At 41.8% G+C, this 12,007-nt stretch overlaps 1 protein-coding gene across 3 annotated transcripts in view; it reads right to left on the bottom strand.

The window, feature by feature from the left end:
• Nucleotides 1-2,869: 2,869 nt before the first annotated feature.
• Nucleotides 2,870-12,007, bottom strand: part of CLCC1 (chloride channel CLIC like 1) — a 282,668-nt gene continuing 273,530 nt past the window's right edge. For 2 of the 3 annotated variants that reach the window (XM_085602214.1, XM_085602216.1), the window contains one exon: nt 2,870-5,426. In XM_085602214.1, coding sequence (XP_085458340.1) covers nt 5,115-5,426 — 312 coding nt within the window. In that variant the 3' untranslated portion in view covers nt 2,870-5,114. The remainder of the gene's footprint in view (nt 5,427-12,007) is intronic. The other variant, XM_085602215.1, reaches the window with a different exon arrangement.

The raw sequence follows: 12,007 nt of genomic DNA, 5'->3' as shown, positions 1-12,007 counted from the left end.
GTAATATAGACACGTCTTGCTGTATACGGTCAATTGCGGAAGACACTATGTTGCCCAGTGAATACATTCTAGATGATATTGTGGCCATACCGTTGTCAACCACAGCCAAATCCTTTTCTAGATTAACCCTATTAATCTTGCGCAATCTCTCAGCAGCTTCCTGTTGAGAAATATTCCACAGTTCGTTGTATATTCTGTACAAAAAGCGCTTTTGACGTGGATTCCAGGGTCGTAATAAAACATTCCTTACGTCCATGTCATCAGAAAGAAGGGACAAGTGTTGTTTCACCTGGGAGAGTGTTGGTTTGTAGCCAATCTAGGTAGAACTTCCCAACACTATATGACGTCACCACTCCCGAGTGTTCTGTTTGTACATATCGCTGATCAGGCCGATTGATCCTAAACCCTTCGGTGCCACCCAGGAATCTAGATTGACAAACGTTTGTGTCCACAGGCCAAACCAACCAACCCTTCCAATTGGGGTCTGATGAATTGAAAAAAACATTAAGTATCACGGTATCTAGTGTATCCTCATTAAAGTGTGTACAGTGCTGCCAAATCTCAAAACGCAAGAATGCGAGAATACAAGATACATTAAAGTCCTTTTTTTTGCTATACCCAGACATGGTTTGCTGCACTTGTTCAGGAAAATCATTTGATGTGGTATGATGCATGCTCTAAGTAAGGCCTCCGGCCCTTAAACCTGCCAATCCTTTGTCCCCCAGATAGACTTTGTGTTCGTGTCTTTCCAAAAGTCAAAACCCTGTGTAGACAGTAGGGAAATAAAGGAAGCAGAGTATATCAGCTTGGTGTTTGTTAGCATATTTTTCTTTGCAGGTATAGGTGCAAGCATATAGTAATACAAGGCTGGGTCTGATTTTCAAAACCTGAAAAATAAGCACAATTCTGAGCAAATGTCTGAACTACCTTTAGTGGGTGTTGGGCAGTGTTCCTATTGTGTGTAATTATAAACAGTGTGTGTGATACTAGCTTTTTGTAAAAATGGTGACCATAATGCTGGTAACAGAACATGTCTCCAAAATGACTTGTACCATCATACAATTCATCATTAGAAAATGCTGCTGATTGCTGTAAATCTGAATGCAAATAATGAACAGTTTCAATGTCCCAATCATCAGAGAAAGCACTAGAGGTGATGATGCCATTTAAAGCAATTTTAAACAAATGGGGAATTTTCAAAAGTTCAGTAGGACTTTAAACCAATTAAAGTGCTCTTGGTAAGTTAACGGGACCGTTAAGTCCACGTATGGGAAATACTCATCAGGTGGTGGTTCACCTTCAATATATTCATGAAATAACCATGTTTGTGCGTCTGCAGGCAGAAACTTAACCCAGGAGTAGAATACCTCCTTTCTCAATGCTTTGTGTGCCTCTACCACAAAGGTAACATCTCTACTCGTTGCCAGGTGCCCATGTTGTAATAATTTCATGGCAACTACCTGTTTGCAATTTTCTGAAACATTTAGTCCAACTATCTGTTCTTCAATGTCCCCAGCTAGTTCGGTCATTGTGGAGAGGTGTGGTGCAGCGGCCAGGGCAGCTGACTTCGGAGCACAGGGTTCACGGTTTGATCCCCGGCGGCAGCTCAGCCCAGCACCATGTGACTCTGGGCAATAGCTCACTTAATTTCCACAACGGCCCCCAGCGCCTTGATACCCGTAAGGGTGAGTAGTTCGCGCTTTACAAATACGAATTTACATTTACATTGTCACAGTAGTAGTAATTAGCTAAATTTTTTATAGAGGTATGCACTATGTGGGAACCTCTAATCATACAAGCTTGATTTAACCTACAGGCTATACATAGGGTATACCTACTCAGCTGAGCTGGATGTGTTTCCCTTCCCACTACGGATGTCTCCAGTTAAAATGTGAGGAGGGGTCTCTGAGAAAGCACAGCTGAACTACTCAGATTTAACCATTAAATAACAGACTGGGCATTGGTGAGTTAGGCCCAAGCCTTGGGCACCAATATTCCAACATGCCAAGGGGTGCAGTAGGCAGCTGCCTGACAATGTTATGGAAACAGCAGTTCGTCCAACCCGCTTGGTCTCAATCAGATCCTGTTAAAGACTTTGTAATGGTTCTTTAATGTATCTCAGCGGAATGGTTAGCACCCCATCAACCTCCTGCCCTCCTCCCATCTTCCTGCCGTCACACCGCAACGTCTCCCTGCCCTCACAACAAACATCAAATTTTCTTTCAGCCTAGGGCGCTGTCCAAGCAAATCCGATTTAGGGCCAGCCCTGCCCAAAAAGATGAATCTTACAGAGGACATGGAAGTGGTACACTACCGAAACCATCACAACAAACCTAGAGGAGCCATAGGTTCAGGGTGTTACACTAAACACTACAACATTATGTCAGGCCTCACATATAAGCCTGAGATAAATAGGGAAACTGAACTGGTTTATGTACGTGAAAAGAAGAGGTCTACAGAAGGATAACATCTTCAAAAATTAAGCAAATCATACACTAAACAAACACAGGAAACTTCTTGAGATGCAGAGCAACATCCAATGCAGACTGCCCAGGGGCAACGGACAGGACGTCCAGGTGAATGGTGTGGTATTTATGCCCCTCACAGCAAGAAAGATGGGGCACAATCCTTTTATTACATTTTAAGGTTTAGCCTGTTCGCCTGTGTCCGGAAACCACCAACTCTTGTACTGTAAGGACAGTGACAAGGAATAGGATGACGTGGTAAAGTGGTGCAATTATGATAAAGTAACACTGGTGACTGTTAGTAATGGACGTTTCGGTTGATAATGTGCAACGTCTAGTTTGGGGAGTCATTCTGGAGTAAAAAAACACTTTTCCTGGAATACTTAAAAGAACACGCAATTACGTATTAATAAACACATTTTATTGGAATTTAACCTTATTTCTTTTATTAGCTTCAAATCTCTTTACCGGTTGCAAGGTTAAAAATATAAAGTTAAAACAGAGACTGTACAATGACTTATGTTAAGGGAACAGTGCAGTGTGCTACTGCTAGCTGTCTCCCAGGAATAGGATAATGGGATTCATCCCATTTCGAATGCCATTTCTTGTAGTCTTACAATACTTTGATATACAATTTAAAATTGAACCACATCTGAGAAAGTGAGTTGTTATCAACTAAGCACAATCGTCTAGAAAGAGAAATACACATCTATTAAATAAAAAGGTGTTCAGACATATAAGACATCAACTTAATAGCGAACAAGCTCCAAGAGATCAACCATGAGAACTTTTGGAAAACTGGGGATTTAATAAGGAATTACTTGGATTTTCTAAATTGTCCTTTTCATCTACTACGCCTTGGAAGACAGTTGTCATATATCATTTGTGATATTGAGTTTTCCACAGATTACTACCATGTAAATGACTGACACAGTCCGTCTGAAATGGCAAAAAGAACCCTGAAACAATACTGCACAAATCCACATCCTGCACAGACAACTACTCCTTTATATCGGGATTCTGCAGTCAGACACGGAGCTAAATGAATAAACTATGTGCAAAGGTGAACACAGCAAACCACAGGATTAACTAATGAAGGTAGAAACTAGTCTTACAAATCAGTGACATATCCTTTCCCAAACATCTTATTATGAATTATCAACATCAGACAAAATACAAGCAGTGGCAGTCAACGGAAGGCAAACATCATAATGGGTAAAAGACATGGTGTAAGACAGTCTGACTAACCTGGTCCATACAGTAATGTGTACACACAATGCGACGAACAGATGAGATTTGCAGATGTCTACACTAGTTATGCCAGTGATGGGTTATATCTCTCTTGCAGGGTGCATTCAAGGAGGAGGTCTTCTGCCCTTTGGTGAGTAAAGTCAAATCTAATTGAATCTAAAGTGAGTATTAATTGCTTTTAGCATGGGTTGCCTCGACAGTGCAAATCCAGGGTTTAAATGAGAAGAGGTAATCAAGTGGTAGGTTCCTTAACTTTTGCCACAAGAGCTTGACACTAGGTCTGTAACATCACTCAGACCAACAGCAAAAACATAACACAATAGTGTACTTACAATACTGATACATGCTTACCACATAGATAAGTGGTACACTTATGGTTCTGGTTGATTAAGCTTTTTAAAGGCGCTAATGTACAACAAGAGGTGCTGTGTTATTTTTTAGGAAGCTACTTCAAATCAACCACACTATTAACGTCTTAAAAGCTGGAGGCTATGGGTTTAACAATAGGGTGAAGTCTGATCACTTAAGGATGGATTTATGAGGTGGATAGATATCCTTCTGTGCTCTAATACAGCCAAGCAATGAACCACCAGGATTTCCACTTTTCTTTCCAGACACCTAAAATCATTCAATAAATCCAGGATCTCTGAGCAGACAGTAGGAATCTTTCAGGTCTGCTAACAAAAGCTGTGCAACCCTTGGCCCACTCTTATGCTAGGTAAACACTTTGTGCACACTCATGCTCAAAATACACAACCTGAAGAATTGGCCCAATCAGCTCCACGAATGGCCAGCGACTCTCCAAAAACAAAATTATATATATATATATAAAAAAAAAGAAATAGGTTATCTGATTTTGGTATTAAAAACTCTGACAAAGAGTGAAGTCTGTAGCGGTTATCCATCTTTGTAAAACATGATGTGCAGAAAGTACTAATGTTATGGCATAGGTTTGTTGGGCATGATTGGCAGAGGCCACAGTCACTTCCGTTCTTAGTAGGTCTCCTTTACATACGTTCGATGATATCCAACGGAAGGAGTTGTTCAAACTGGGAAACCTGTAGAGACGATCATAGTGCATTACATTTAAGTATGGAAAATGTAGGACAAAATGGTATTATGCCACCTTAAACAAAGGCATAATTCATGTAATTTATTAGAGACTTCAAAAACAGAAAGGTAGCATAAGGAGAAATGGTAATTTTCCACCATTCCTGTGCTCCATACACAAGACCAAGAAGAGATTCCTTCGAGCTGGCTATTCTGTATGGAGCGTACAGTCCTGCAAATTGGCATTCCAGCTGGATGTCTCTATTTAGTAAAAAGAACATCACACAGCAAGCTGCGTTCAGCCTTGCAACAGCACCCAACACGCTCTAGGAGAAATACAAAAATGTCTTATGTGAGACGTGTTGGCTCTGAGGTGGCAGCACTGCTTATGGTTTCCACTGTAACCTTCCCTAAGATTTCTTTTTGGCTATCATGGCAATTTTCTTCATTTTGTTTTGTTCCTTCAGAATCATGGTCTTTTTTTCTGCAATCATCAGATCTACAATTTGCCTCTTCTTTGATGGCATCACCTGATCCTGGCAATGCTGACAGCGCACCTTTAGGTTCAGATACGTTTCTTTCTGCCCCGGCCTGCCCTTTGCCTTCCATGAAGGCCTCGCCATCCTTATCTCCCTCTCTTCGAGCATCACCTGGTGTGTACTGAAAAAGCAAAAGAAAAATATTTAATATTAGACTTCATATGTAATGTCCCAGGTCATAAGCCAATATTGAGCGTCGGCTCAAAAGTATCCACAAATAAACGGTCAACTAAGAAAGCAAATATGTTTATATGTATAAATGATACAAACAGGCACAGCATACGACTCACTCTTATCCTTTAAGACAAAATACAGAAGTGGTTTTACAAAAGCTGTGAATAATGCATAGGTAATTATGAATTTGTGGGTAGAGGGCAAAGTTACAAAAGCTAGAAAATGTGAAAGCTCAGGTACCTTCTTCCAAAGATGAAGCATGCGATTACAAGGTGGGAAATCACAAATTATATATTTAATCAGTTTATTTCATTCTATACATTTTCTTTTTACAACAATTATAATTTATTTTGAGGAAATCACTGGCTTTTTAGAAGGTTAAGCATGGGAAGGCTTCTAATAGCTATAACCTACTGTCCATATCATCTACAACTCGACTTTTCAGGTATTGTGGCAGCAGCAAGAAGTGGTAGGGTTGCATGAAGCAACATACAATAATACCAACAGTTACGAAGATAAAGGGAATTTCAAGCATATGCATGTATTAACCAGAAAGTAACTGCTTGAGAAAATAAGCACTAACACCACAACCAGGAACATAAATAGTCTTAATCATCCAGAAGCATTTAGGGATAGGATTCTACAATGATGGGCTGCGGGCCAGCTAAAGTCTAGACAAATGTCGAGAAAAATTAACTATCTGCAGCAGGACATTGAAGATATTAGAATTAGAAACTTAGGGTGTAGAGTACAAATCCTCATTAGGCAGTGATTGGGATTGGTGAGCAAAATTGCCTTTCCACCTGAGCTTCCTTGCAGAGAAAATTTTGCTTGAGTGTGAGATGTTCATAGATACTTGATATTCTTGTAAATACTTGGCGGGCATTTGCATTTTAGGAACTATATAGAGAAGTCCTCTTTTAAGCAGCAGGTGCAGGTTGAACCCGAAGCACGATGCAAGCTTTTGCTTGGATATTCCCAGTTTGTTTTGTTTCTGGTGGTGCAGTTCCATTGCAACACATATTCTTAGACGGTTGTCTGATAAGGTTTCAGTGTCCTCACAGAAGCTGTTGTGCAGGGGCAGGAAAACCGTTGAGCTAAAAAGTTGCCCTACTTAAGCACTACGATTCTTCAAGTTTTGGACTTAGCATGTACTGAGATGGTTCATGTTCGATTTCTCCAAAAAGCCAGGACAAACGTTGCCACGTCTTTAGGTCCATCCGAGGAGAGCAGTTCACCACGTCACTGTTGCTGCGCATAAGACAAGCCGATCTTGGTAACTCTGCCAAGGGATAAGCCTCTTTTAGACGCCTCAAGAATTGTAGCTTCTGGTGGAAAAAGAGGCACAGTCCCACAAGACAATCACATTTTGTGGTCCAGAGCATGGCCCTTTAGTGGACAAACTAGGTTTGCAGATTTGGGCATGCTTCAAAATTACTAAGTGGATTCAATCTGAAAACTGGACTGATTGGGGCATGCTTCAAAATTACTAAGTGGATTCAATCTGAAAACTGGACTGATTAAATTGATTACGTTTAAAAAGGGTGTCCTACAATGTTTTTGCACTGCCTATTTTATAGCGAGCTGAACTGCACAACACACTGCGAAGTGTTGAGGTATTGGTCCCTTGCCACCATTAGCAATGAAGACAAAGCATGGCTCATATTTGGTGAAGCCGTGGTTCTCCTTTCAAGTCAACTGGTCTAACTTCAGAACCAACAAAGGTTTGGTGTGGGTTCGACTCTTGAAAAAGTTCTAGGAAATGACACGAGAAGGCTCTTTCTTTTCTAGGCTACCAATAAAATGTTCCCTCGCCATATTAAGTGCATGTCTGCATTTTTCTGCCTACGATGAACATTCCTCGAACCAGAAAATAAACCTGTTTCTGCTGGCTGAGTAAAGGACACATTTATTTATCTTATTATTTATACAAGGGAAGGTCTTTGCCAGGCTGGAATCGATAATTAGCCCCAATGAAATGAACTTGACTGAAAAAGGATTTAACACAATTAGCTTTGAGCTTACAATTGCACAGTCTCAAGTGTCTCTATTCCCTCCTTGTTGCTGATAGGAGGAGGGAATTATCCACATATGGGTAGAAGGTGACCTTCTGTAGCAGCTGAACGAATGCCAAAACAAAGGATCCGGGCCAGTACTGATCGAATGGCAGTGCCCAGTTCTGGTAGTGTGGGGTTCCACCCCTAAACAGAGGCACAGCATGTGCTCCTGAAGGAAGGGTCTTGCAGATCCACTGAAAAACACCAGTCAATCTGCTGCCTGCACCCGAGCTAAATTGAACTTCTGAAGTGGTAGTAACTAGATATCCAAGACATATATATAGTACCATTTACTCTTTCTAGGAGAAGGACTGGATTCAGCTTCTAGGATATAGGGAGCTTCCCGACACCTGTAGAATTTCTTGGGTGGCCAACTGGGTCAGCAATGACCTGGGGCTGTGGGAGATATTGTGCACACCCCTTTTCTCTAATTACAGAGAACAACAGTGGAAACATGAATTTAGTGAAGGTAGTGAAAATGAAGCCTCCTCCCTTAGGAGTCGAGTGAGCCCCCTAGAGATGGAGCAGCAGGAGGACAGCTGTTATCTGGAGAAGTCAATTGAGACTCTGCTACAGGGGATAGCTGTTGTCAATGAAGCATCTTCTCCATGACTGCTGATTGTTCGCTCAGAGGACAAAGCTCCAGTCACTGGTTTAGAACTAATCAACCAGTAAACCCTGAAAGCCTAAAAAACCTGTACTGGCTGGAAGAGGGAAGATGGTAACAACAGTACCCATTTGTTGACAGTAATTTAGCCATGACCGTGTCTGTCTTGTATTGGCAAAGAATCTCATCCATCGAGAGATTAAACAACTTACTATCTACGGACTACCTTAAACGATGAACAAGTCGAAGGGTCTCCGGTAAAGGACAAATCTAGCAGCCTTGTTTTAGACAGTAATATTCAACCACTAGACACTTAGATGAAACCGGCATCAAGATGGATACATGCAAACCCAGGGTCTACAAAGACAGACCCATTCAGATTTCCCATTCTACAGCGAATTTAGGTGGCTGCTTCGAAAGAAATCTCTCTACATACTGAGACCTCAACTTATTTTGTCTCTTCAAATGAACTGGGGCCCTGAAACATATACTGTACACAAGATAAGCTTGGCCATTCTTCACTAGGATATACTCTATTCAAATGTCTCTTATCTGCCATTTGCCACTCATGGAAGAACAATACAGATATATTTTCAGCAAAATATTCTATAGTATCGTAAGTTCAACAGTTTCCAGCGTTATCTTTTGATTTCAAATGTCACAATTCTATCCCTTACTTGACAAATGTGTACAACTGACCACAGGTATAACCAAATCAGTAGTGTTTCATCAACAACCGTCTATTTGAGACAACAGTGTCGCAGCTGTCAATGCTACTTTGTGGAATTCTCAGGAACTATCCTTTGAAAGTTTTTTTTGAGAAGGGATGCTTACTTGGTTGGAGGTTCTAAGTTGTGCGTTTACCTGAAACCTTTTATTTCCATGCTCGATAATTTGAGCCGAGGAGTCAGAAATTAGAGGATCAGGTGTAACTGTAAGATAAATTTCCCTTTTTGGTGACCATGGTTCCTTTAAGTCCCTGCTCTCTTCTATGACCAATAGAAATACTCCTTCGCTCATAGTTTGGGAGTGGGAGGGCATGATCACAAACCCAAGTGCATGCACGTGGTACTGTTGTGCGCACATTACTATTTCCAAAGTATAAGACAGCGATTTCTAGATTGCACCAGGAAATGGGGAATACGAGTTGGCATTGATAAACTTATTGTTTGCTGTAAGCAATTCAAAATAATACTATGGCTTGCTGAACATCCAGCATTATTTTGTACAATATGCTGCATGGTCTCTAGTCATCCGACTTAAAAAGAACAAAACCACAAAAAATGATCATTATTATAGGCTACATTTTCTAATTTGTCAAAACCGTGTCTTTATTTTAATGAGAAAAAAAACAAGGTGATGGACAGAATGTTTGAATTAATCCCAGCAACAGGTAACTACTCTGGGCCACGTTTTATTCTATCATGTTTTTGCCCCACCATGCCATCAGTCAAAGACAAATCAGCCTTGGTCCTGCTCCAATAGGAGCAGTCCAGCTGACTGGTGAGACCAGCCCTCTCCAAGTAGGAACACAAACAACCCCAGACTGGTTGTGGCCTCATCAGTTAAGTGCATCTTGATTTCTGTGGAACAGTGAGCAAGGGACCCACATCTGAGAACACACATCGGACTTAGGGCGTCTTACTGAGAAAACCAAAAAAGTAATGAATAGAATGGTTAAATTAATCTCGGCCACTAGTAATTGTTATTTTGCAATCCAATTCATTGTTTTTTTGCCACCATGTCACCTTAGACCAGAACCAGCCATTTGTAAATCAGCCTTGGTCCTACTCCAAAACGAAGAATCCAGCCCGACCTGCCAAATCCTGAGCAATCTTGGTTGACTGAGATTAATTTAAGCATTTACACCATCATGTGTACTCACACATGTAGGTAGGAGTTCTCAGGGTAAGAGCTTGACAAATAGTTGACCAAATTCACGATAAAGCAATAAACTGTGGTGAAATACTGACTTTAGGCTGCCTGCTTTGGTCTGGAGGAAATCAGTGGTAATGACATGTATATTGAAATATACTCATGAAACATCTGTGCGACTGCAGAATAGGGATGTGAAAATAAGCATTTTGCAAGTTGATTGAAACCATCCAGTCTTGTTTCTCCAGCGCAAGAAGCACCTAAGCTAGGGTCAGCATCTTGAACTTTTCCTGCTTGAAAAACCAGTTAAAAATCGAGGTCTAGGATCGGACACAAACGACCGTCCTTCTTGGGAATCAGGAAATAATGTGAACAGCATCCCTGACCACGATGTTGCTCTGGAACCAACTACACTGCATCCTTTTGAAGGGAGGATTAGACCTCCTGTTGGAGGAGCTTAAGATGGTCAATGGAAAGGAAATGTTGTTGGGGCAGAAAGGGTGGAGGAAATTCCTGGAAGGGTAGGGCCTACCTCTTTTCTGCAATATTCAACACCCACTGGCCTAGTGTTATAGATCTCCACTGTTGTAGATACTGGGACAGCCACCCTCCCAGTGGTAAAGCATGCTCTAAGATGGGAAAACTAGTGCTATGGCTGCCTTCTTGTGATGTTGGGAGAGGAGGAAGAGGATGAGGAAAGGGGAACTGCTCGCTGTCTACCCCTCTCACGCCCCATGTAACTTTTACAGAGGGGGTTGAATTGCTGCTTCTGGCTTCCACAAAAAGAAAAGCTTCTGGCAAAACCCCAGAACCTCTTAAACTGTCTGTAATCCTTGGGCTGAGACCGAAGAACCCAAGACCGAGCTGTTGCCTTACTCTTTTTTAACCTTTCCAGGACATAATCTGCTTTTGCACCTAACAGTTGTGCCCTATCAAACAGCAAATCAATCAGAGCATTCTGCACATCTGGAGAAAATCCAGAACCCCTCAGCCATGCATGCCTTCTCGTAGCGACTGAAGTACCGACTCTAGCCACTTATTCGGCAGTATCCAACCCAATTGTATCACCTGATGGGCTACAGCTTGACAATCATCCAAAATTTTAGAAAAGTGTCCCTGAACATCTTGATAAGTCACTGGAAAGCCTCCAAAGAATACAACAGAGGACCCATGTGGCCCGCACATGCACCAATGGAGTCATCGCTCTACAGAAGATGTTAAACAGAGCATTCAAAAAGTGGGACAAGTCCTCACCTGGAGCAGGAAAGGCTTATGTAGCGACCCAACAGGCAGGTTGCCTTTGTGGATTTCAGTGCCATGCTGCTTAAAGAAAACACTTTCTTAGCAGACTGCTCTATCTTTTTGGATTCTCTATCCGCTGGTGAAGAAAGAAAGGATCCAGGAGTCAGCCTTGATGACCACCAAGCCTGAACAACCATACAATCAGGTAATGGGTGAGAAAATAAAAAGAAATGATACCCTGGAGTTGGCTTGCACCTCCTAGTTATTGGCATGGAAACAGCAGGGGTCATCATGGGCTTCTGCCAAACGTGCAAAATTGGCTTGCTTACAGGCTCATTAAAAAGCGACCAAGGTTCCTAAAACAATGAAGAGTGAAGTATATCGGTCAGTAAATTAAACTTAAGTTCTGTAATGGGAAGAGGCAATTCCAACATTGATGCCGCCTTCCTTATAACGGAGTGGTAAGAAGTGAGTTCTGGCAGCGGAATACCCTTCGGTGACAACTCCCATCTGGGGACATGTCCAAGCCACTTGCCCTTCTCAGCCCTTCAAAGTCCCAGATCTCACCCTCTTCCACTTCTGGAGGATCCTTTTTCCCCAGATAAATACTGTTGTTCTTCAAGAAGCCTTTGGGCCTCTCTCCTTGGTCTATGATGCAACATCGGTAACAACGCTGGCAACATCGGTACCTGGAGTCGAAGCATGCGATGTTGGAACAGAGCCAGCTGGCACTGGAGAAGGCATGAT

This window comes from Triturus cristatus, chromosome 4_2, assembly GCF_964204655.1.
Source record: "Triturus cristatus chromosome 4_2, aTriCri1.1, whole genome shotgun sequence".
NCBI lineage: Eukaryota > Metazoa > Chordata > Amphibia > Caudata > Salamandridae > Triturus > Triturus cristatus.
Note: the sequence above shows the minus strand (reverse complement) of the source record. Positions and strands in the feature narration are given on the sequence as shown.